Source organism: Dipodomys merriami, unplaced genomic scaffold (assembly GCF_024711535.1).
Source record: "Dipodomys merriami isolate MVZ:Mamm:240054 unplaced genomic scaffold, mDipMer1.0.p SCAF_192, whole genome shotgun sequence".
Lineage (NCBI taxonomy): Eukaryota > Metazoa > Chordata > Mammalia > Rodentia > Heteromyidae > Dipodomys > Dipodomys merriami.
Window position 1 is genome coordinate 367 of NW_027203293.1, and position 27,326 is coordinate 27,692.

Here is a 27,326-nt window from a genome sequence, read left to right on the forward strand (position 1 = left end):
TCCCCTCTCCCTCTCTCTCTCTCTCTCACTCTCTCTCTCCTCCCTCTCTCTCTCTCCCTCTCTCTCTCTCTCTCTCTCTCTCTCTCCCTCTCTCTCTCTCCCTCTCTCTCTCTCTCTCTCTCTCTCTCTCTCTCTCTCTCTCTCTCTCTCTCTCTCCTCTCTCTCTCTCTCTCTCTCTCCTCTCTCTCTCTCTCTGTGTCTGGTCATTGTCCTCTAGCATTTTTTGCTCAAAGCTGTTACTCTACCACTACTTCCTGCTTTTTTGTTAGTTAATTGGAGATAAGAGTCTCCCAGATTTTCCTGCTCAGGATGGCTACAAATTGAGATCCTCAAATTTCAGCCTCCTCCTTAGCTAGGATTACAGGCATGAACTATTAGCATGTGACTTACCTTGGTTTTATAATGAAATAGTTCACTATAAACTGTAATTAAAGCAGTAGATCATATCCATATTTTTCATTTTTTACTTTCTACTGTGAATAAATATTTTGTTACATTGTTTTGAGGGTTAGGTATTGCTTTATGTTGCCATTATGTGACTTTTTAATTTTCTTCATAGTTTTAGGGCTTGAACTCTGAGCCTCATGATTGCGAAGAAGGTACTACCACTTGAGTCATACTCCCAGGCTTTGACCTTATAGTTAGGAAAACTTGTTAGACAAGTTAGACAAATTTGCATATTCTGATCTAATACTTAATATTCTTTTTAGCAGTGATTACCACATTTGGGAATAAAAAAAATAAAGTGCTGTTTTGGGAGGAAAGAGTATGACTAGTGAAACTTGTTGAAGAAAGTATTATATTTGTTAAATGTTTGTGTGAATATCCTTTGTTTAGGAAGTCGAGGCACAAGAGGTTCTCAGATTGATAGTCACAGTAGTAGTAGCAACTATCATGACAGCTGGGAAACTCGAAGTAGCTATCCTGAAAGAGACAGATACCCAGAAAGAGACAACAGAGATTCTTCCTTTGAGAGAAGACATGGAGAGAGAGACCGTCGGGACAACAGAGAAAGAGGTTTGTCAACAGAATTTTATGAACTTCAGCCAAGTGAATTGTTTTTTTAACAGATATCGATGTACTTTGTAATGCCAAATATCATTTAAGATATTTAAAGCTATTGTGTCTATTGTGTTTATTCATATAGTCTTAGTCCATGTGGTGTATGAGTGATTATGTAAAATAGTTAGCTACCAATAGATAAAGCCGCAGAGTTCAAAACTGGGATGCCCTACTGTTCTCCCGTTGTAACCAAATAGGTCAAAACTCCTTAAAAAGCTGTGAGTAGTTTAATAGTTTAAAATCAAGAATTTTCTAAAGACTGCCAGAAAGGAGCCAGAGGAAAATGGTAATAGGTCTGGGGATTGTTGAGTGTAATGTTGTGTTATTTTGTTCTGAGAATATATAGTATTTGCTTTAGCTTATTTTGTACTCATATGTCTTAAGCTAAAGATATTTAGTTAATCTGTTATATGATCTCTTAATTTTTTTTTTTGGTTGGTCATGGGGCTTGAACTGAGGGCCTGGGTGCTGCCTCTGAGCGTCTTTGCTCAAGACTAGCGCTCTACCATTTTGAGCCACAGCTCCACTCCTGTTTTTTTTAGGGGATTAATTCGAGATGAATCTAACAGTCTTTGCTGCGTGGGCTAGCTTTGAACAGCAATCCTCAGATCTTAGCCTCCTGAATAGCTAGGATTATGGTGCCATCAGTAGTGCCTGTGGTCTTAAAGGAATTTTGAAGCAAGATTACAAGAAAACATTTAAGGGTTATATGTACTTTATATAGCAAGCTTTTATTGTCTGTATTTAGGTCTTTAAAAATCTAAAAATCTTAGGAAGGTCTCATTGTGTTTGGCTGATTTCTTAACACAAGATTTATTATAGTGCTGAGTTTGAAATATTTTTTCAGTTGATGAATATTGGTATGTTAATGTGGGTGAATCAAAGAAGTAATATTATTTCTTGAAATAAATAGTAATAAGAAGGGAACAAACTCTTTTAAGACACTATCTACTTTTGAGAGAATAGACAAGCCCAGACGGTTTGGTTGGAATGAGTTTGTGAAAGGTAAGCCTAAGGTGTATTAGGAGTTTCTCAGTTATAGGCAGGACTAGACTTTTTATGTTCCATATTTCTTAAATTATTTCTTCCCTTGTATTTTAACAACTTCTCTTTTATACTGTGTCCTGATACTTTTTTAAAATTTTCATATCCTAGCTCAGGTTTCCTCATCTTGGGCCTGAACTCAGCAGTAGGATTGATTTCAATCTTGTGTTTAGTTCAACCACACACTTCTACTGGGTGACAAGAATGCTGATAATATTGTTACATACATTGTTTTACTTAGTCTTTACAATAGTCCTAGAAACTTTACAGTATTTCTAAAGTTACATAATCGATATTTCACAATCTTGGAGGTTTTACTAAGAGACATTTTAATACTACAGAGAAGTTCCAGAACTGGAATCTAAACTCAGGTCTTTTGAATACCAGTCCGTTCTTGTCTTTGTATAATTCAGTGGTGAAGATTCTCCTTCTCACCCCCAAAAGGACTCATTGAGACTGTCAAAGAAACCAATATGGACTGAAACTAAAAGAATAAAAAAGAAAAAGAAATAAGAGAATCTGTTTTAGAGTGTTAACAAAAAATTTGAGGAAACATTATTTAGGTGCAAATGGGAGAAAGAAACTAGCTTTACTGAGGAAACTAGCATTTTAAGGATAAAAGTGATTTCATGGGCAGGAAAGAATAGGTACACATTTCTTGAGATAGGAAATAGCTTTCTATGACTCCGGATAGGAAAGAAGACTGCTGTGTCTAGGAGGATGGCATGCAGTAGAGAGACTGACAAACGTTGAGGGTAGAGACATGACCAAATATTTAAATCTGACTTCATAGTCTAGCCACAGAATAGACAGTTCAAGTATAGCAGTTGCTATATAAAGTTGTATGAGAAGACAGAGAAGCAAACATAATTCTGAGGAAGTTCAAGAAAGCTGCTTTAACTAAAAGACTTAACTTCTTTAGGTTTGAAAGATACATGCTTGCTAGAAGGAACAATGGAGGAAGCATTTTGCAGGTAAAGGTACAACATAAGCAGACATGTAGGACTAAAAGAACTATATGCTTTATTTAGAGTAGTATGTATTGTGTTATGAGGCTGTAGTGGTGATGTGCCATAATTGGTATGAAGAAAAGAAGACAAGGAAAAGTCTGATGAGAGGCTCATTAAGAACTTGCCAGCTTTCATGAGTGGGTATGTTGTTGATCAAGATAAGACAGCATTTGAATAGAGGCACATCTTTGAAGAACACATTCCAGGGGAATGATAGTAAGGAAGATAGTTTGGAGGTGTTAGTGTGGCATGCTCATATTCTTTTTATTTTCCTTGGGAAATAAAAGTCATTGTCTTCTTGGTTGAGAAAATTAAGGTTTTATATGTGACAGTATTTTATTGTCTGGTATTCATATATTCAGAAGTTTTAGTGTGAATTGCTATGAGATAGAGTATTGATTGGCATGGATATATAGCATTCTGGGATTCCATTTACTGTAGAACCATTTTTAAATTAAGTTGGTTTCTGCAAAAGTAAAAGTCTTTAAGAAAAACTAACATTTAGGCATAATTTCCATAGTGAGTTCTGGACCATAATTTCTGTACTTTTAAGAACTAAGAAAGGAAAAGATTGGTTAGATTTTAAATTCTCAAAACTTTTCTGTCTGGAAATAAAACCTCTACATAGTAAATATTGAGTATATCTTTCATCTGTGCTAAGGAAGGGAACTTCAAGTTACTTTATTATATACTTCCCTAGAAATATTCTAAAATTATTCTTCATAAAAATAAATGGATGTTAAGTATTCCACTTAACAAACTAAAATACAATTTCTTTGTCAATTAACCAATGTACATTATAGAGTGAAAATATAAGCAGCATAGTAGCATAGATCATACTAGAGTAGTTGCTATCAAAAATGGCTGCCTCTTAGAAAAGTTCATGGATTTTACACACTTTTTTCTTTATCTTAGCTTGATTTCTTGCACATCCAGGCATCTGGTCTTTTTCTCTGTGTTGGTGTGATTCTTATATAGACTGAAAAAAAAAGTTGCTGTTATTAATAGTTATTCATTATAACTTTATTACTAATACAGATACTTTTTACATTTGACTGTTCCACAGTTGTTAGACAACAGTGCCCTTAATTCTAATGTATGATAAGAGACTGATCATTGCAGTCACACTTTTGACGTATGTTTTGTTCCATATTTTTCACATATAATCACTGCACTTTAATGTGTATATGATTTGGCCTGAAATTAGAGGTGTGACTTACGAGGGAAATTTTTTTTTTCCTTCAGCTCCTATGTTCTACACCTCCTGCTGCCCCTATCCTTTGCCACCAGTGTTCTCAGGTCCTGCTGGGGGGACAGAGAAGATCAGAGGTGAAGGGTAGAGATGGCAGAAAGTGGGGTTGGAGCAGTGGGCTGGAGTAGGGTAGGGAGCATGCAGAGAAAGATCAAAGGTGGATCAGTGGGAGGGGGGAAGGGGGTTGATGGGGAGCAGAACACATGATAGTTAAGAGGGCAAAAGGAAATTGACTTTAAGCAAGCATTTTTTAAAGGTCTAGGGGTGATTATTACTTGATTATTACATTAAAATTAAATATAGATGCTGATTTATAATTTGTTGCCAATGTGACCCTGTATTCAGATAAATTTTTAAGATTTGCCATTTACCTATAGGTTATCTGCCAAATTAATCACTGACAAAACTTGATTTTCATTATAGATCAAAGACCAAGCTCACCAATACGCCATCAGGGGAGAAATGACGAGCTTGAGCGTGATGAAAGAAGAGAGGAACGAAGAGTAGACAGAGTGGACGATAGAAGAGACGACAGGGCTAGGGACAGAGATAGGGAGAGAGAGCGGGACAGAGAGCGGGAGAGAGAGAGGGAGCGTGAACGGGATCGGGAAAGAGAAAAGGAAAGAGAGCTAGAAAGGGAGCGGGCCAGAGAACGGGAGAGAGAAAGAGAAAGGGAAAAAGAGCGGGACCGTGAACGAGAGAGGGATCGTGACCATGATCGAGAGAGAGAAAGAGAGAGGGAACGAGATAGGGAAAAAGAAAGGGAGCGAGAGAGAGAAGAAAGGGAGAGGGAGAGAGAGCGAGAACGGGAGAGAGAGAGAGAACGAGAGCGGGAACGAGAAAGAGCGAGAGAAAGGGATAAGGAACGAGAACGTCAAAGGGAGTGGGAAGACAAAGACAAGGGACGGGATGACCGCAGGGATAAGCGAGAAGATATCCGAGAAGATAGGAATCCCAGAGATGGACATGATGAGAGAAAATCAAAGTAAGAATGATTCCCAGTCATTTTTTAAAAGTTATATTTGAGTAAGCATTCAAAAGCACTGCATGTATAAAGGGTTTTTCATTGCCTAGAAAAAATAATTTTAAAATTTTGTTGCTGAATCCAGGAGCTACAAATCATCAACAAGTTATTTTCTGTTGCCATAACAAAAATAACAAAGTCTAGGTAATATACAAAGAAAAAAGGTTGGGCAGAGGTGGTAATTAAACCTTGGTCATTCTGCATGCTAGGCATAACACTCTACCATGTGAAGTTTGCCCCTAATCCCTTTTTTGGGGTGGGGGGGGCGGTGTTGGTCATGGGGCTTGAATTCTGGGCCTGCAGCTCTTCAGCTCAAGGCTAGCTAGCGCTCTACCACTTGAGCCACAGCGCAGCACCACTTCCAGTTCTTTTTCTGGTAGTTTATTGAAGATAAGAGTCTCACAGACTTTACTGCCCGGCTGGCTTTGAACTGTGATCCTCAGATCTCAGCCTCCTGAGTGGCTAGGATTACAGTCATGAGCCACTGGCACCCTGCTAAAATTTGTTTCTGAGGCGCTACCTTATGTGAGCTAGCCTCCAACTTGGGATCCTTCTTCTCCCATCTTCCAAGTAGCTGGGATCACAGACATAAGCCACCACACCCAGCTTACTAGATATTTTCTATGACAGATGAGCTTTCTTGACTGTTGCAGTCAAGAAAGTAATCAAATGTAAAAGTGTGTGTGTGCCATCACATCCCCTTTAAACTAGTTGATATTGACTAGTCATTAAGTGTTACTGCTCTGTGGTTCCCATGTTTCCTATGCCTTTATATATGGTGTTACCACAGCAAGCACTCAGTGTTTTAGAAACTGAGAGAATCCTTAAAGTCAAAACATAGCTTGAAGAAAGTAAGAGTGTAGAAGTTACCTCTGTGGAGGTACAGTAGGTTATTAGGGCCAAAGGTAAGTTATTATGTAATACGTCTGATAGAATTTCTCTCTTTCTTAAGCCAAAATGACTGCTTTGCTGAACTATATGAGTTAGATTAGCTTTTGTTTGTTCTGATGTGATTATATCTTGATTTTTGAAAGAAAGAATTAGGGAAGGTATCGGTCTCCTATTTCCCTTGTATTAGTTCCAGTCTCAGAAAGGGTTGCTCCAAATGGTGAAATGGACTATCCAAGGTTCTACCTGTCAGCCTAGCAGTCCTCTTTGCTATGCTTTCCTAAGCCAGGTTTTTCACTACTGTTATGGATTATGGTTAGGAACAAACCATGTAGCACACAAGTGGAGCCTTCTTCCATTATGCATTGGACGCTCTGTAACCTCTGTCTTATTTCCTGCTTTCCTTACCCCACGTTTAAGAAAAGCTTTATTTTTTAGTATAAACCTCATATAGACACTTAATTCATGTAGGCAAACATGTCCTTCCTCTGCCCACTTGAAATCTGTACTTTTTAAAAAAATTCTGAAATCGTTATATCACATGTTTTATCTAGTTCAATGAGTTATTTTCTTTATGTTTCTAATTTCTGCTTGTAATAGTGAAAGTTTTTCTGGCTAGCAGACTCAAGAATTGACCCTAGAAACTTAGGAATCAGACAACTGTAACAAAAAGCAATTTAAATTAGATTAATAGTGTGATGTTTACATTAATTGGATTGTTGTCTCAGTGCTTTGAGTTATCCAGAAAACCACTGTTTTTCAAACCACCGCTGTGTAGAAGATTTGCTGAACTGCCATAGTATTTTTTTATTGTAGTTTTGTTTCTTTAGATATTTCCTTTGAAGAATTTTAATTTTTTATGTTTTTTATGTTTTTTAATTTTTTTATGACATATTCTAGTGTATCATTTATTTCTTGCTGTGTTTACAAACTACCCCAAAAGTTAGTTAAAAATAACCACCATCAACCTGACATTCCAGGTGGCTTAGATGACTCAAAGTGGGCTTTCTTACAGTTCTAGTAATTTTAATGCTTTATTTCTCCACCACATGACCTTGTCCTGTTGTGGCCCAAAGTCTGCTTCTTTTTTTTTTTTTGGTCTGGTCGTGGGGCCTGAACTCTGGGCCTGGGCACTGTCCCTCAGCTCTTCAGCTCAAGGCTAGTGCTCCACCACTTGAGCCACAGCGCCACTTCCAGCTTTTTTCTTTTTGCTTATGTGGTGCTGAGGAATCGAACCCAGGGCCTCATGCATGCAAGGCAAGCACTCTACCACTGAGCCACCTTCCCAGCCCCCAAAGTCTGCTTTTGCATGTAGTAGTAGAACATATCTTGAGAGCAAAAGCAGAAGCAGCAAGGCCTTTCATTTCTCTCCAGATTTGTATAGTGTCACATTCATTAAATTCTCTCATCATATAAGGGGAGTCACTAAGCCAGCATAAATTAGAACATTGAAGAAATAGGCCACCTTACAATGGGAAGAGCTGTGCATAAGGAATTAAATAGACTGGCACCTGTGAGTAGTCATATTACTCCTGGGCCAGCTTTTCTACATGGTTACTCATCTGCAGATGGAGATGTGTACCATAGCATATTTCACAGCTTTTGACATGGTATTTATAAATACTTAAAATAGTGGTCAAGATTGAAGGAAAATACAAGAAAATACTAGAGTAATAAATATAAGTACCCAAAAGATATAAAGCATTCTTCATTTACAGTTCATCTAAAGAACAAGAAATTCAGTCAACATATGAATCATTTTATTAATTTTTCACTCAGCAAGTAACTTGGTTCTAGTTCTAGGAGGGGGAAGGAAAACTATCTACAGCCTTCCAGGCACTGGGTGTATGACGTAATTAATGTATTCCATACTGCAGTTTTATCAGAATGACTTTCATCTTCTCCTCCAGTTTTAGAGGTGAAAGCTAAAGTTCTGTGACTTTAAGGAACTTATTTAAAAGTTGTATAATAAGTAATGTGGCTGTAAGTAGAACTCACAACTGTTGGATTCCAAAAATAATGCCATATTTTCTCTTAGCCTCTGACACATTTGTTTATCATAAGAGTATAAAACTGAAGAATGTTTATATCAGAAGGCACATTAATATATTGATTTTTCTGCTACTTGTTTTCTCCTTGCAGTATTTAAATCTGGCAATTTCAACTTGAATAACTATGCACATATAATGAAATACATGTTACCTTGTATTTTAAAATCCACATCCCTAGCAAATTTTTATAAAGGACACTGCATGTCTTTTGTGTGATACAGCTGACAGTACAGTTACTGTAAAGAAATGCTAGTGAAAAACAACCATCAACATTTTGTAAATTGCATTTACTTGCCCAATTTAGGAAGCGCTATAGAAATGAAGGAAGTGCCAGCCCTCGGCAGTCACCTAAGCGCAGGCGTGAACATTCTCCTGACAGCGACACCTACAACAGTGGAGATGACAAAAGTAAGCACAGTCCCTCTTCTGTGTCTGTAGTTACACTGTTTAGTAACTGTGAGACTATGCAACTGGTAATTTACGATTTTTAATAGTTTCCTTGCTATACTGTTGCCATACATTTTCTATATGGCTAAAATATGTTACAAATGCATTTTAAGCTAGGTACTGATGGTACATACCTGTAATCCTTGCTACTCATGGGGCTGAAATCTGAGAATTACTGATTGAAGCCAGCCTAGCCTGTACAGACAGGTCCAAGAAATTCTTATCCCCAGTTAACCAACAAAAACAAGAGGTGGAGCTGTGGTTCAAGTGGTAGAGTTCCAGTCTTGAGTGAAAAAATAAATAAATAAAACAAGCAAAAGCATAAGGCCTTGTAACAAGCCCCAATGCTCAGCACAAAAAAAAGTCATTTTTATTACAATGCATTGTCTTTTCCCATTATTTGTAGTTAAAGCTATATTTTTATTTTTACTGAAATAATTAAAAAGGGAGAGACTATCGTAGTATTATTTCAGTGTCATGTGTTCTGTTGCTAATTTGGTAAAGATATGGTTACTTTTTATTTTTTGGTATAGATGAAAAGCACAGACTCTTGAGCCAGGTTGTACGACCTCAAGAATCTCGTTCTCTCAGCCCATCACACCTCACAGAAGATAGGCAGGGTAGATGGAAAGAAGAGGACCGTAAGCCAGAAAGAAAGGAGAGTTCGAGGCGCTATGATGAGCAAGAATTGAAAGAGAAAATTTCTTCTGTAGATAGACAGAGAGAACAGACAGAAGTCATGGAGAACTCAAGAGCACGTGCCCAGGACCTGGTAGGCCACCACCAGTCTGAAGATCGTGAGCTATCTGATCGAGCCCATGATGAAAGTAAGAAAAAAGCAAAACTTCAGAAGAAACCTATTAAGAAAAAGAAAGAGGATGATGTTGGAATAGAGAGGGGTAGTATCGAGACAACATCTGAAGATGGTCAAGTCTTCTCACCTAAAAAAGGACAGAAGAAGAAAAATATTGAGAAAAAACGCAAAAGATCCAAAGGTGATTCTGATATTTCGGATGAAGAAGCCACCCAGCAAAGTAAGAAGAAAAGAGGTCCACGGACTCCCCCTATGACAACCAAAGAGGACCTGGTTGAAATTTCTAGTGATAAGGATGGCCCGCTAGAGGACCCTCTGAAGAAGGAGGATACTGCCTTTAGTGACTGGTCTGATGAGGATGTGCCAGACCGGACAGAAGTGATGGAATCAGAACATGCAGTCACCACTACCACTTCAGCTAGTATCCCTTCCCCTCTGTCTTCCCTTCTCCCTCCTCCACCTCCTGTGGCCACTGCCACTGCTGCAGCTGCGGTGCTCACCTCCACCACTGTTACTGCTGCCACCTCTGCCACCCCCACGCCCACCTCTGCCACCCCCTCCACCGTCAATACTACTTTTGCCAGTGAAGACTCACATAGAAAGTGCCACAGAACACGTGTGGAAAAAGTAGAGGCCCCTCATGTGACTATAGAGGACACACCACACCGCAAACTGGTAGACCAAAAGAGGAGCAGCAGCTTGGGCAGCAACCGGAGTAACCGGAGTCACACCTCTGGCCGTCTGCGCTCCCCATCAAATGATTCTGCCCATCGAAGTGGGGACGACCAAGGTAGTCGAAAGAGGGTGCTGCATAGTGGCTCAAGAGATAGAGAAAAAACAAAGAGCCTGGAAGTCACGGGGGAGAGAAAATCTAGGATTGATCAGTTGAAACGTGGAGAACCCAGTCGAAGTACTTCTTCAGGTAATAAGTTGAATTATGTGTTTCCTATGTTATATATTTCACCCAGATGATAATTCTAAATGCCAGATTGATTATAAACTACCTTAAGTTTTATGAGACTTACAATGACATGTCTTGTTTAAAAGGGGTTATGAATTCATGTCCTATATCTGTGCCTGCCATTTTAACCTTCCCGAATTCAATACTAACTTGACAAGAGAAAATAAGGAAGAGATTTTTTTAAATTAACTAGTTAGTTCTACTAATGCCTAATACATTTATATGTTTACAAAGATATTTTGGGCCTGTAGTAGAACTAGACAAGACTTATAAAATTTGCTTTAACATTTTGAGAGCCATAACATTTTTCTCAAAGTTATACATAGTTAGAAGTAGAGAAATGGAGGGGAGGGGAGGAAAGGAGAGGAAATGTAGAATATGCACATATGCAGGGTAATATATGAAGAGATTGTTGAAACTATATGTAAAACACAAAATAAATTGTAACTTGTAAAGAACCCTAAAAACAAAGCATTCTGTTCCTATTTTATTATATGTTAACTTTGGGTGTGGCATATTTATTTTAGATCGTCAAGATTCAAGAAGCCATAGTTCAAGAAGAAGTTCTCCTGAGTCAGATCGGCAAGTCCATTCAAGATCTGGGTCATTTGACAGCAGAGACAGGCTTCAAGAACGGGATCGATATGAGCATGATAGAGAGCGGGAGAGAGAGAGGAGAGATACACGGCAGAGAGAATGGGACCGAGAAGCTGATAAAGATTGGTCAAGGAACCGAGATCGGGAGAGACTGCGGGAACGGGAGAGAGAACGGGACAAAAGGAGAGACTTGGACAGGGAAAGAGAAAGATTAATTCCTGATTCTATGGAAAGGGACCGAGACAGAGATAGGACTTTTGAGAATTCTCAAATAGAGTCTGTGAAACGCAGTGAAGCAAAACTGGAGAGTGAACATGAAAGAGACCTAGATGGTGGTTCCAGAGACTCTGTATCCTTGGATAAAGAAAGAATGGATAAAGATCTGGGGTCTGCACCAGGTTTCGATGATACTACTAAAGTTGAGCGAACAGAGAGTGTGGAAGGTGAGTACGTACCTTGTTATACAACTCTCTCCTTGTCCAGTTTCATGAGGAGCAAATACCTGTTTTGAAAGGCTATCCACTAATAGCAAATTGACAGTGTTCTTTCACAAAGGACATAGATTCATAAGGAAGAGGCTTATGATATTAAAAAAAAAGTGTTCCTTCAGCAGTACTTTCAGTGCAAAATTTGGTTCAGATAGGTCTAATGAAATATGAAAAGTACTGATGAAATAAAAGGTAGGAGAGTAGCAAGAAATAGAAGAATGCAATAGTTTTCTTAATGCCTTACCATTGAAATAAAAGATTGCTTAGTAGCAAAGACCATGGGTGTTAAATAATAATCATCACATCTTTTTTCTCACGTCTTTTTAAAAAATAAAGTCAGATAGATATGCTGGCAGTAACTGTAATCCTGACAGTGGGTAGGCTGAGGCAGGAGAATCTTGAGTTTGAGGCCAGCCTAAACTAGTGTCACTGTCTCAAAAGTAAAATCTTAAGTAAAAACTTCTTAGTTCAATGCAGTCTAATATTATTAGCTTCTGTTCAGTGATTTCTCTTTTGTAGGGCAATTAGAACAAACACAGAATAATACCATCCCTGAATCCATTTAATAGCAGATTGATTGAAATCCTGCTGATACTCCCCACTCTTTGAAAAAGAACACAGAGAGGCCCACTTCAGCCCTCAGGCCAGTCAGGGCCAGTCTGCTCTGTGGAGCCGCTCCCCCATTGCCTCTGCTTTCCATCCTTTATTCCCACTGGGCCAGACTGACTCTAGTTACCAGAGAACTATTACAATGATTAATTATGTTCAGTTATGCCCCCAAGGTTTCTTTTCCTTTAGAACCATGGCTCATGAGTTCATGCTATTTGTACTCAAATTGAGATAAAAATGTAATATGAAAGAAGCTGAGGTAGAATTGCCTTTCATCAAGTCAAATAGACATATATACACATACACACACCATTGGAGTATCTATCAAGAGATATAAGGGTCTGCTTTTTAATACAGTGGATTATTTGTCATCTGACAAATAAAAATACTGTTTATGTGCAACTGACCTGGCCTTTTCATTTTCTTGCCATCTTTATTCCTTTCATTTTTTTTCTTCCTTTTCATTTTTATCTCTTTCTTATTAATAAACTTTAGGTCCCAGTACATGTGTTGCTTGCTCTTGTGAAGCCTTCTCTGCTAAAGTCACTCCTTCAACTTCCCATAGCGTCCCCATACTGTATTAGGATTTTCTATTATTTTTCTACTCATTTTTAGGAACCATAGCTTTTCATCTTTTAGTCATCCAGGCTCCATAGTAAGGGTACCATCAGTGGTTGATAAATGAAGATGTGTTCTGTGATTATGTGTGTCCCCCACATCCTATTCCTTGGTGAATTATAGCCAAGATTAATAGGAAGAGTACCCTGAAAACCTTCCTGGAACTGGGAAGTCCCTCACTGTGACTGTGAAGTTCTTCTACCAGCACTTACAACATTGTTGGGACATAACCTCTCTAATTTGAACCTCCAAGATTTTTTTTTTTAATTTGCCACATAATAGTATTTGGCCTATAGTATAAATGTCCACCATTTTGAAAGTGGATCCTTATATCTCCTAGTCATGTGACTAGATAGCCTGGATGCCATCTGTTATATAGATTTTCCCATTTGACTTAACAAAGACATTACTACCTCAGCCTCTCACATTACATTTTCAGCTCAATGTAAAGAAAATCACTAGCCATGGTTACAATAGATGTAATGGAATGTAATTAGACTAATTATAATACTCTTGTTATTGGAGTCAGTGTTTCTTACCCCTAAGTGCATCCTTGGTTATTTGTGACTACAGATGGTATGGCCTAGAGATATAGAGATTAATCACCTGTTGTACCATTGAAGTATTTTATACACATGGAATAGGAAAATAGGTTGGATAAATTAAAAATCATTAAAATCCTATGATGTCCATTCATGTTTAGGATTATATTTGTATAGCAATAATATTAAAACCAATTACCTTAGAAGTTAATTTATAGGGGTATAAAGAGACTACTACAAGAATTTAATGAAAGAGAAAATTATTAGAATGATGACAAATATACCACAGCCATATATTGTTTTATCCTCCGATTTATACTATTACAATTTCAAAAAGTTTATAGACTTCATAATATAGATAGCTCATAATTAGAAATACTAGGCATATTCTATAGTTTGGGCATTAGATTGACAAAATTTAGTTAGGTAATAAGAAAAGTTGATTAAGAGGCAAAACAATATTAGAATCAAAAATCCTCTTTATTTTCTGCTGCTCCTGGAGCTGGGCTTTTCCCTGAACTTTTTGCTCAAGGCTAGCACTCTACCACTTGAGCCACAACTCCACTTTTGGCTTTTTTGGTAGTTAATTAAAGATAAGAGTCTCATGGAGTTTCCTGTTTGGGCTGGCTTTGAACATTGATCCTTTGAATGTGGATCCTCCGATCTCAGCCTCCTGAATAGCTAAGATTAAAAGGTAAGCCACTGGCACCCAGCTAAAAGTACTTTTTAAGTGTATTATAACATTTTTCTAACAATTGAATTCATCATTTAAAAGAAAATATGCCAGTGGAGAAGAGGAATTGGGAGGTAGGGGGAAAAGTAATGACATTTTTACATTTTACCTTATTCATAGGAAGTTCTTCATAAACTTAAGATTTAAGTTTAAAATACACTCAGAATAGATTTACAAGATTTGTATGTTTCAGTAAAGAAATTGTTGAAGCCTTGGAAGTTAGATTTTTCTGAATGTTAAAGTTTTATTGTCAACTATTAAAGTGTACTTTATCAACAAATATATTAAAAAAGAAATTTAGCAAATTAAATATGTTTTGAGGGTTTTTTCCTTAGAATGATCACATTTGACTAAATGTAATTTTCTGATGAAAATAATCATTTTTACATTGTTGTAATGTGCACAGCTTCTCTCTTTTGGTTTGACGTAGGCATCCATTGTAATGCTTTCTTTGACATGAAGTTAATGTCTCTTTAGCAGGAGATGACGATTCCAAGTTAGATGATGCACATTCATTAGGATCTGGTGCTGGAGAAGGGTATGAGCCAATCAGTGATGATGAACTAGATGAAATTCTGGCCGGTGATGCAGAAAAGAGAGAAGACCAGCAGGATGAGGAGAAGATGCCAGGTAATGGTTTCTAATGGTGGTTGAACATTCAGAATACCTGTAGCCTTTGTTCCCTCTTATGCTGTCAGTGTTGATATAGCATATGACCTGGAATCTGACCAAATACTGATTTCCTACTAGTGTTTGACATGTATGTAGATAGTAAGTAGGTGCAGTGCTTCACAACTGTGGTGCTACAAGCTAGCTTGCTTTTTTTTTTTTTTGAGCTGATTCTGTAGGGCTTGTCCTTGGGCCTGATCACTGTCCTGAGCTTATGTGCCACAAGCCAACTTTTTAAATAGCTATTCAGAAATTATGGTAGCTTATATCTAATTTCAACACTATTTCCCCTAATTCTGTAAATTCAGAAATTGTATTTGCTTCTGGTCACTTCTAGTACCACCCTTTGACATTTTACTGATTTAGTCTGATTGTTCAGGCATATTTTCTTTTTAGTGAGGATCTTTGCTTGGTCTGGATATGTAAAATATTACTAATTTTAAAAAAAATTCTCTTAGTTTTTACATTTTCTTCTAATGTACAAGTTATGTGTGATTTTTTTTCTTTGTCCTTTTCTGGTAGTAGGAATTTGTGAATAGAAATACATATTTAAGTATTCATTCTCAATGGATTATTTGCTCATGGTATCAAATTCTTAAAGGAAAATCATAATGAGTTACTTGTTTATATATATGTGTGCAGATATGCAAACCAGATAGTCTCCTAACCCTTAGGTTAGGATTAAAGTCGAATTCTGGTACCAAGTTTCAAAACATCACATTTAATTTTTGTGAAATAATGGAGACCTTCTGAGAGTCTTTCATGTAAGTTAAATGAGTTATTTTATAGGTATGGGTTAGCTTACCTGTTTTCCTTTAGTGGGAAGATTTTTTTATTTGTAAAGGTTTTTAGCTTCTAAATATTAGTTTTTATGGGAAAGCTTTTATGGTTTAATTGGGTTTTAATTAGCACAAAGTCACTCTGGGTAATAAAATCATGGGAGATTGGCTCCAGGATTCTTAGAGATAGCAAAGTATATATAAATATGAAGTGACTTACTATCAGAATATAGTGTATGCACAACCCTCAGAATACTTCACTTACTTATAATCCCCATTACACTATAAATTCTATGGAAAGAGTTGTCAAACTATATTATTTAGTAGAAAATGATGAGAAAAAAAAACTATACATGTTCACTACAAACTTCTTTTATTTTTAATCTGTGGTTGGTCAGATCCATGGACAGAGAATCCCTGAAACTGGAGGAACAACTATATTTGTCTAGAGATGAGACTACTATTTTTTGATGCAAAATATAATCCTATTTCACTTTTGACAGATCCCTTAGATGTGATAGATGTCGATTGGTCTGGTCTTATGCCAAAGCATCCAAAAGAACCACGAGAGCCTGGGGCTGCACTCTTAAAATTCACACCTGGAGCTGTTTTGCTGAGAGTTGGGATTTCTAAAAAGTTGGCAGGTTCTGAGCTGTTTACTAAAGTCAAAGAAACATGTCAGAGAGTTCTAGAGAAACCTAAAGGTAATTCCATTTTACGTTCTGTATTTTAAGAAGAGTTCTGTTTGGTTGTTATATAGTACTTTATACTATAGGAAGTGCTTTTTGAAGACTTTCATATTTATCATTTCTTACCCATGATCAGAATTTCTTAAGTTTATCTTGAGGAAGTTCTAATTGCACAGACAAGTTGCAAAAATGGTAAAATGGACTTTATATTGCAATTACTTTTTTTTTTTTTTTTTTTGCCAGTCTTGGGGCTTGAATTCTGCACCTGGGTGCGGTCCCTGGGCTCCTTTTGCTCAAAGCTAGTGCTCTACCACTTGAGCCAAGGCCTCACGTCAGCTTTATTTTTCTGTGATTAATTGGAGATAAAGAGTCTCACGGACTTTCCTGCCCAGGCTAGGTTTGAACCATGATCATCAGATCTCAGTCTCCTGAGTAGCTAGGATTATAGGCATGAACCACTGGTGCTCACCTACAGTTACTTTTGGAGCTGAGCGCAGGTACAGCTTTTCATAATAAAGCATGTGCTTTGTATGCACAGAACTCTGGGATCCACTCTAATACAAATAAAAAGGATAGAAAGATTCTGTTTAACACACAGGTCCAAATGTTAAAATACACAATGGTTTGCTCATTGCTAAACAAAGCAGAACTTAAGAAAATTAGGTATCTTGGTAGCCCTTTCATGTGGAAGTGGAGAATTCTTCCCAAATGTAGAAGTGTAGGTTGAGCTTTAATAATGTTCTTCAGGTTGGTCCATAGGGCCAAATGGTCAGGGTTCCAATAGGCATACCATACTACCTATTATCTGATCTCTTCATATGATCATCTGTAGTTGGGATGATTATACTTCTCACTTCCTGAAGTGTTGTAAGGAAGAGCATGACCAATAACTCACTTGAACACTAGAACAGCAGAGCAAATATTAACTGCTACTATTGAGTCTGAAAATACTTTATCACATTGGCTTTTCATCTTACTGTCTTCACTTCATTTGATTTTTGTTGTTTATCTTAGCTGTCATCTCCAATACTTTTATTAACAAGGAAAGGCCAAGTACATGGTAAAAACAAGGAAAGGAAGGTAAAAAGTAAAGACTACATTAATTTTATGTCATGTCCCTGAAAGTATAAAAGTTTATAGTTAAATGCAAATTAGGTTTGTTCAGGCATGGTGGCACATGCTATAATCCCAGGCTAAATTAGGAAAACACTGAGCCATCCCACTCTACAGAATGGAAACAAAAATAGATTTTTTACTAATGTAAAATTATTAATATAAAATCGAAAAATATATGACTTATGAATCCATATCCTTTCACCTGTCAACATAAGCAGCAAAATTTCAATGGGTCCAATAAACTATATATATGAAATATCTAAACAGAATAAGTGTGTGAACATTAAGTAACCCGAATAATGGCCAAAGACTTAGGTGCTTGCCCCATTCTTTCTACTTTGGTTTTATCAGTACACCTAAGGAAGTAATTCTCATGGACCTCAGTTTTATCTGTAAATTGAGGGAATGAAACCCTAAAGATGTTAACCAGCTCTAAAGCTATTTGGTTCTGCGACTTTTGCTAATGGCATTTCAAATTACAATCTGCTGTGATTTTGCTTATTATGAAATAAAATTTGACACTTGCTTAATGATGACATAAGTCTTAAGACATGAGGCAATCTAAGTAAAAAAAAGGATCTGTTGCTTAACAAACCTTTCCTATTTAAGGCTGTGGTGGCTGTATTAAAGAACTGATAAATGATGCTGAATATGAATCATCTAGAATAGTACTTTGTTTTGTTTATTTCCATATCCAATGTCTAATTATCTATTCATACAAATTATGCCATTGCCTACATCAGTGCCTGACAGATGGTAGATATTCAGTAAATGTGCATTGTTGATAACTGGTTTGTATTTCATTGATCTATGCTGGTGGCCCAATACTAATGACAGTATACCTTCATACCGTATGTAATTTTATTTTAAATTAAAAAAGCCAACTAAGCTTAAAATAAAACCATATGTATAGTAGGATTTAAATTGCTCTTCTCTAGGTTTTATTCATTGAACTACAGATATGTTCTTTTGAACTAAACTTTCCTGATTATAGTATATCCATTGTTTTACTTAATCTTATTTATTTATTTATTTATTTTATTTATTTATTTTTGTTGGTCGTGGGGCCTGAACTCTGGGCCTGGGCACTGTCCCTCAGCTCTTTAGCTCAAGGCTAGCGCTCTACCACTTGAGCCATAGCACTACTTCCAGCCTTTTCTGTTTATGTGGGAATGAAGAATCGAACCCAAGGCCTCATGTATGCAAGGCAAACACTACCAATGAGCCACCTTCCCAGCCCCTGTTTTACTTAATCTTAAGTATGTAATTAGTCTGTCTTTTGAGTAATTTGTTGCTGGTAAGCTCAAAACCATAAAAAGAATGTAAATTTATCGAGGCACTGGTAGCTTACGCCTGTAATACTAGCTAATCAAGAGGCTAAGATCTGAGGATCACAGTTCAAAGCCAGCCTAGGCAGGAAAGTCTGTGAAATTTCTATCTTCAATTAACCACCAGAAAACTGGAAGTGGTGCTGTGGTTCAAGTGGTAGTGTGCTCACCTTGAGCTGACGAGCTTAGGGACAGTGCCAGACCCAAAGTTCAAGCCCCACAACCAGGAGTGGGAGGACAGAATGAAAATTTAGTCATGTGCTCTCAGGAGTTTTAAAGGCTTCCTGAAAAAAGTAGTATTTTGTGTCCTGCTGCTATAAATACAGAAAGCCAGGATGCCAATAAAAAGAATATTTTCATAACAGTTTTCAAGGGCCAATGTTCAGTGTAAATTCTATGTACTGTATATATATTTTCAGTTATGTCTGTACTTAATGATGGTGCTCTCAAACAGTAGTGAATCACCTGAGGAGCAGCTGCCTTTTTTAAGGTATCCCAGTCCAACCGTGATGATTCTTATTCTGTAGGTGGGATGCATTCCTAAAAGTTCCTCAGATGATTCAAATGGCTTCAGAGTTTGGGGACTACTTTGGAATTACAGTTTATATTTACACTTGTTATATACCTATTGACTAGATGAATTGCATGAAACTAGTTTCTTGTTAAGTACCTATTCTCATTAATTATGCTTTATAGTCCAGAAAATTCAAATGAATTATGTAATGTAGCCTTGTTTCCTCTTAATCAAAAGTGTTTATTTTTAGATAGATGCTATTCACTAGTTTTATTGCTAACAGTAATCTGTTTGATCTCAGTGTATGAATAGAGACAGTGTTTGTGGCCTGTATTACTCTATAACTTGTAGTTATTTATTTGGATTACTGACTGGTACTGTGTTATTTTTACTTTCTTGGTATATTTTTTAACCCAGTTTACTTCAATTAATCAAATCTTTTCTCAGTTCATCTATTTTTTGCAACCTTGTAAATGTTTTTTCTAACTTAAAGATTGCCCAACAACTTAATCACTTTTCTATCTAACCAATTTGTAGAGGGCACTGTCTTGAGTTTTATTACATTATATTATATTTACCTATATGACATCATGTCTTTTTTGTTGTTGGTGGTGGTAGTTGTGGGTCTTGAACTCTGAGCCTGGGTGCTATCCCTGAGCTCTTTAGCTCAAGGCAAGCACTCTACCACTTGAGCCACAGCACCACTTCTAGTTTTCTGGTGCTTAATTGGACATTCCTGCCCAGCTGGCTTTGAACCACGATACTCAGATCTCAGCCTTCTGAGCAGCTAGGATTATAGGCATGAGCCACTGTCGCCGGGTGACATCATGTCTTTCTATATAATAAAGTTCTAAAATTTAGAACTTGTAGTAATAGATGGTAAAGAACATACTGAATTTAATTTCAGTAATTCTTCTGAAACTTCTCAGTAATCAATGTCTACATTCTATCTCCAAAGTCTGCTTTTCTTATATCTTAAAACTAAAGTTGCTATCAGAATATTTATTTAAAGCTAGCAACATAACTATATGTTGACAGCCTTTCACAGAGAATGTCACCTTAAATATAAAATAATTTTCACCAATATTGCTAACTTCAATAAAGGATAAAATCATGAAATATTCATTTGAGTTGTTGATAACACTTTCCATTTTAAGAAAACTTAAAATATGCTTTTTGTATTGAAAGATGCAGAGAATCTTTTTGAACATGAACTGGGGGCTCTCAATATGGCTGCATTACTACGGAAAGAAGAAAGAGCAAGTCTTCTCAGCAATCTTGGACCCTGTTGTAAAGCCCTGTGCTTCAGGCGGGATTCTGCAATCCGAAAGCAGCTTGTTAAGAATGAGAAGGTACTGTTGCTTCCTTGAGGAAAAATGCAAAGTGCAGAAACCAAATGGCACTTATTTTTACATTTGATTGCTTGAAAAAGAGAAGTTATAGTCTGACCCACTTTTTTGAATTTGGTTTCTAGTCTTTTGGACATGTAAAGAAAGAATTATATTAAAATTTATAATACATTTTTTTTCACTTCAGCATTGATGAATGGGTATTTTGAATGACAATTATTCAAAATTTCATGCAAAAAGTTTTAAATGTTCATTCTGTGAAAGCTTTTACATTTGTGAAAAAGCTTTTTTAGATAAGTAAACACTGGAAATTTATCTACATTGAAGACCAAGAAAAAACAATTTCAGATAGAGTGGTGAGGATGGTTATAGGAATAGTGTTCATGCACCAAGGTGGAGGAGAGGTAAATTAATTAAAGGGAATATACATAAGCAGCTACTGGAGAATAGACAATTGACAACTAAGAGAAATATAAATTAGTGTAGCTTTGAAAAATATCTTTTAAGAAATTGAAAACATCTTAGGCTGTTAAAGTTAGAAAACAGAGTTTAATTTTAGAATGTGGCAAGCATGCATAGTGTGACAAAAGAAAGTTGGTTTTAAAAAATTAGAAAAAGGGACTGGGAAGGTGGCTCAATGGAAGAGCGCTTGCCTTGCATGCATGAGGCCCTGGTTCTATTCCTCAGCACCACATAAGCAGAAAAAGCCAGAAGTGGCACTGTGGCTCAAGTGGTAGAGTGCTAGCCTTGTGCCGAAGAGCTGAGGGACAGCGCCCAGGCCCAGAGTTCAGGCCCCACAACCGGATCCAAAAAAAAAAAAAAAAAATTGTAATAACCAAGAGCACCCCTTACAATGTTCAGAACTTTCTAACCTTTTAGTATAAGACATGCATGCATGTGCATGTGTGTGCACCTGTATACACACATACAACATCAAAGAAATTAACGATACAGACAGCACAGTGTGAAGCACGTTATTAGAAGTTTTAATGGCACATTATAAATATGCTATAAAAAGAATTTTCAAATTTCAGATTACTCTGTTAAAAATATCAGCACAAACCAGGTATGGTATTACATGTTTGCATAGGGTGAGAGATATACAGTGAGTGAGTGAGTAGAAAAGGAAATAACTAAAGAAGAATTTTATATGCTAGATAGCCTTGTGAAAAATGTTAAGAAAAACAAAAGCATTTAACTTGTGTATGTTAAGTATATAAAAACTACCATGTATTTCAGAGAATTTAGGTAGAGGATACGAAAAGAACACAGCCATCATAAATTATTTTAAATATCATTTAAAAACAATATGTAGATTTTATAGCAATAATAGTAGAAATGGATTAAATTAAAAATAGAGCACATTAGTAAAACCTAAAGTTGATTCTTCAAAGAAATGAATAAAATTGATAATCTAGCCACGATTGACCAAAAAAAAGAAAAACATCAGTGATCATTATTGGGAATGAAAGTAGAGGTATTACTGTGTATTCTACACATTTTAGAAGTATAAGGGGTCAGATGATATGGTTCAGTGGTACAGTTCAGTTTCTAGTGGTGAAAAAAAATATCAAAATCAATAAAGGGATACTGTGAATAAATTTGTACACATAATAATTCGATAACTTAGAGGAAATGGGTTGAATGTGTTAAAGCTTTAGAGCCCTTTAAAGTCACAGACTATCAGAAGTATAAAAGTAATAATGTAAAACCTAAAAGGTTTGGGTTTTTTTGATCAGTCATGGGGTTGAACTCTGGGCCTGGGCACTGTCCCTCAGTTCTTTAGCTCAAGGCTAGCACTCTACCACTTGAGCCACAGAGCCACTTCCTGTTTTCTGTGTGGTTTATTGAAGACAAGTCTTACGGACTTTCCTGCCTGGGCTGGCTTTGAACTGGAATCATCAGATCTCAGACTCCTGAGTAGCTAGGATTACGTATGAGCCAGGAGTGCCAGCCCCCTAAAAGGTTCTATATCTTTTTTTTTTTTTTTTTTTGGGGGTCAGTCCTAGGGCTTGAACTCAAAGCCTGGGTGCTGTCCCTAAGCTCTTTTGCTGAAACCTGGTGCTCTACCACTTAAAACCATAGCTCTGCTTCCAGTTTTCTGGTGGTTAATTGGAGGTAAGAGTCTCACAGTTTCCTGCCCAGACTGGCTTTGAGCTGCTATCCTCAAATCTTAGCCTCCTGAGTAGTTAGGCTTACAGGCATGAGCCGCCAGCACCTAGCGCTATATCTACTTTTTAAAGTTGGATTTTTAGTTTGAAATTTTATGAAAGAGGAACCTTCAGTTCTAGAGTTGTTCCATTAGCAAAGTTACCAAACACTGAAAGTAGAAATAACACCAGTTCTACACAACAGAAGTGTTTCCAACTCAGTTCATGAGTCTGGCATTACAAACATATCATGCGAGAACATTATAGATCATCATCTTTTATGAAGATGGACATAAAAGTCCTCAAAAGTATTAAGAAATCAAATCTAGCAATTTATAAAAGTGAATGTATAAATATATAGCAATATATAAATATATAACCAAATATGAGAATGAGAAAGTACCTCAGTATACTGAACTTACTTGAAGTAACATACTTATTGACTGATTAAAGAAGAAAAAAAAATACATGATTATATCAGTCAACACAGTAAAAGCACAAAATAAGCTAATATTTATCATGTATCTGACAATTATAAGAATTCTCATCAAGTTATCATTAGAAGTGTTTTATAGCTTTGATAATTTTAGTGACAGTCCACTTGTTTTATCCATTGTCAACTAATAATACATCTTTTCTTGCTCATTTTTGTTTCTCCAAATAGGGTACAGTAAAGCAAGCTTATACAAATGCTCCAGTGGTAGACAATGAATTACTGCGGTTGAGTCTTCGGTTATTTAAGCGGAAGACTACTTGTCACGTCCCTGGACAAGAAAAGGCTGAAGATAATAAACTGGCACAGTCCAATATCCCACAGGAACTGTGTGTATCTTAAAGACCGAAGTTCAGTATGATGTTTGTGGTATTGTCCTCCTTGTACAGTGCATTTTTTTTCAGAGCTCTTTGATTTGAAAAAGATTATTAGTGACAAAGGCAGAAAAGTCTTATCAGCCATGCTAAGGGTGAAGAACTTTGATCTGTAGAGACACTAGTTTTGACCAACTTAAGATTTACAATGATTTTTATACAGCAATTAATACATGCAAAATAATGTGGAAGCATCTAAATTTAGTAGTTTAGTCTGTACCTTCTGTGAAAGCTGAAGATTTTGGAAATTGGTTGTCACCGCTCTTCCAGCTTGTGAATATTTTTTATGAAATGGAACCACTGATTTATATTCTGGATCATCCTTACAGAAACTGATTTTATTCAGAAGCAAGGTGTTCATCAAAGTAACTGCACACATTGTACAGCACCATATTATATGGAACATTTGGAAGGGAATGTTCGTCTAGCATAGTGTATTTAGGCAAATCCCCATCAGGAGAAATCCAGATTTTTTTCTCCTTTTAAAAGTTCTAAAAACATGGATCTTCGATTTTTTTTTTTTTAATGTGTGTACATTCTTACAGTGTATATTGGATATCTTTGGATTCTGAATGGGTTTTTTGTCTGGTTGTTCATCAGAGACTATGTACTATTTTTATTTTTAATAAATGTACCTCCCTTTTTCTTGTTCTTGATTTACTTTACCTTTAGTAACCATATTCCTGATATTCTAAAACACGCATTATCATCACTAGTTTCATACTTCAGATGTTTTCCTGCTGTATTCTTACTGGACAGCTTGATGGAACAGTGTAATACAAGTTGAGAGATACTTGAAGTACAGCTCAGTGATTCCTAAAACAAACCAAGACTTAGCAAACCTATTTAGTATTTAAATGCTACCTTTACATTTTTCACTGCTGTATTGCCTTTCGTTATATTCAACTGCCTCCATGTTATACTATGGAATTGTTTTAAAGTTGCAGAATATTTTATTTGTTCTTTGTACCCATTTAACTTATGAAGTAGATTCTTTAAGAGGATTTGAAATTGACTACAAGCTGTACAACTTGTAAGCCAAATAGTAATAATAGGAGTAGGAGAAGTAAAGGAAACCAGTCAAAATTTTTAATTTGATCATGGCCTTTCACAGGTTTTTGTTAAAACTGTAAGCCTATGTTACCAATCTTTAATTTTAAATTTTCCTCTCTTAAAGGTTACATAATGACACTGGTATAAAATTTGTGTTCATTTCAAGAAACATTTATTATACAGCAAATTTGTACATGATATCTAGTAAAGGAAATAATTTATTTTCTAATGACTTTGAAAGCATGTATAAGAAAATTGCAAGTAGGAGAAAAAAAGTAATTAAATTTTCCTGTTGTCCTTTTCCTAAATATTTTGAATAAAAAAGAAAGAAAATTATGATCTTGGAAACTGAATGCCCTTTAAGAAACCATTTCTGATTATAGAGGAGAATACTGTTTTCTGTAGCATAAAGATATAAAATCTGGAAAACATTAAATATAAAACAGAGTCTTAGAACATGTAATACCCATAATGGTTCCTCTTGTCCACTGACTTTGGAGAATTTTTCCAAATTATTTATACCATGTAGTTAAATCTGTTGCTTTTTTTTTTTTTTTTTTTTTGCTGGTAGTGGGTCCTGAACTTAGCCTGAGCGCTGTCCCTCAGCTCTTCAGCTCAAGGCTACCACTTGAGCCACAGTGCCACTTCTGGCTTTTCCTGTTTATGTGATGCTGAGGAATCGAACCCAGGGCCTCATGCATGCAAGGCAAGCACTCTACCACTGAGCTACCTTCCTAGCCTCTGTTGCATTTTTTTTTATTTTAATTTTTTTTGTTTATTGTTTGTTTTTTTTCATTGTTCACTTGGCCTAAGTATTCAGAGCTTCATGTTCCCAGGGATAATTAAGTCTCGGTTATGTTATTTTTCTTTTTATTATTTAAGTAGTTATACAAAGGAGGTGCCAGTTAGCAAACCAGTTTTTGAATACAATATATCTTGATCACTGTCACCCCTTTCAACATTCTCACCTATCCCTCCTCTACCCACTTACCTTACTCTTATTAATTTTATAGGATATATATTGGATTCTCTCCTTTTATTTTTTTATTTTTAGATGACATTGGGGCTTGAACTCTGGGGCTTACTAATTATTTAGACACTCTTATTCCGGATACACATCTTCAGCCCTGTGTTTGTCATTTTTTCTGGTTACTTTTAGCTGGAGTCTACTCCTTGGGTGAGTCACATATGTCAGGCTTCCTGCCATTGCTGGGATGACAGTTTCTGGCACCACTGTATGTGGGGCGAGGGGACAAAGTAGAAGGTACTTTGTTTATACTGGTGGGCTACACAGTGGATGATTCCCAAAGACTGAGCTCTGATTAGAGCTGAGATCAGCCTGATACACCTGGAAAGGGGCAGGAGGAGTGGGTAATGTGGAAAGTGCTGAGACATTCAGTGTTTAGAAGAACAAAATGGGACTTTGGGCCCCTTGGAAAAGAGGAACTAATACCCTTTCCTTCAAGAGAGAGTTGTAAAATAGTTGGCCACACACAGGCATTTACAATCTCTTAAGAAACAAAAGTTACAAATTGATTACAAAAATACAGTTCTAGGAGCCTGTTTAGTAGCATTAGTCTTGTTAGCAACTTAGCACAGTCTGTGGTAAACCACAAAATTGTTAGTGATAGACAAAGCTGCTAGTGTGGCAAACTTGAGTAAGGGAGAGTATTCTTTTGCTTTTTACTGAAAGTGAGAAACAGACTAATGAGAAACAGGTAAATTCCAGAAATTCATAAATTTAACCCAGTCACCACCATGTCAAGATTCCCATTGAGAAAAAATGCATTTTGTGCCTGGGCTAGCCTTGTAATCTCCCAAATAGTCAGTATCCAAATAGCTAGGATAGTTGTGAGCTACCAGCACCCAGCTTCACTGCTTTGGTTTTAAACCTCAATATTGCCCTATATTAAAGTTCTAAAGCAAATCTTTAGATTGAGTTTTTCATTAAAACTTAAGCCATAAAGTCTCCATCAAATCAGTATGTCTGAAAATTGCCTAGTCTATAAAGTATTTGCTAGTACACTTGAAGGTCTTTTGTCTCATAAGTTTGCCTATTCATTATAATTGTAAAACTGGATTGAAGTTGTAAATAGAGAAGGAGCACAAGTATTTCTGCAATCCAAAATAAATGAATGTTGACACAATTAGATAGCAGTCAAATGTTTGATTTATTTTTGCAGACCTCATTGTTTAGTAAAGTACTGTTAAGAACAAATGTTTATTTCACAGAAATTTGTAAGTATGTCTAAGTAGTAATTTAATAATATGTTAGAAAGTCTGACCTGTAACTTCTCTTTACTCTGAGCAGGTTATCTGATACAGGTTTACTTTGATACAGGTTATCTTCTCTATCTTCCTCATGACTTGGTTAGAATTTTGTGGTTTTTCCTTGTCAACTTGAACATTTATGGCATCAGCAAAATATCCTACTTTGTTCCTTACAGTTGTTTTTTCAGGTGTTTTTGTTTTTTGCTGGTCCTGGAACTTGAACTCAGGGCCTAGGCACTATCCCTTGAGTCTCTTTGTGCTCAAGGCTAGTGCTCTACCGCTTGAGCCACAGCACTGCTTCTGGTTTTCTGAGTAGTTTATTGGAGATAAGCGTCTCATGGACTTTCTTACCCAGGCTTTGAACTGTACTCCTCAGATCTCAGCCTTCTGAGTAGCTAGGA

The 27,326-nt window shown here is 36.5% G+C and overlaps 1 protein-coding gene across 1 annotated transcript; it reads left to right on the forward strand.

Moving 5' to 3' along the window:
- Positions 1-779: 779 nt before the first annotated feature.
- Positions 780-26,801, forward strand: LOC138831319 (zinc finger CCCH domain-containing protein 13-like; the record flags this gene model as incomplete). Its single annotated transcript, XM_070028430.1, has 10 exons — positions 780-1,017; positions 4,362-4,445; positions 4,792-5,353; positions 8,636-8,739; positions 9,312-10,514; positions 11,081-11,593; positions 14,621-14,770; positions 16,092-16,292; positions 20,424-20,587; positions 23,399-26,801. Coding segments are annotated over 10 exons (3,390 nt in total), but the record flags the coding sequence as incomplete, so codon positions are not given.
- Positions 26,802-27,326: the final 525 nt, after the last annotated feature.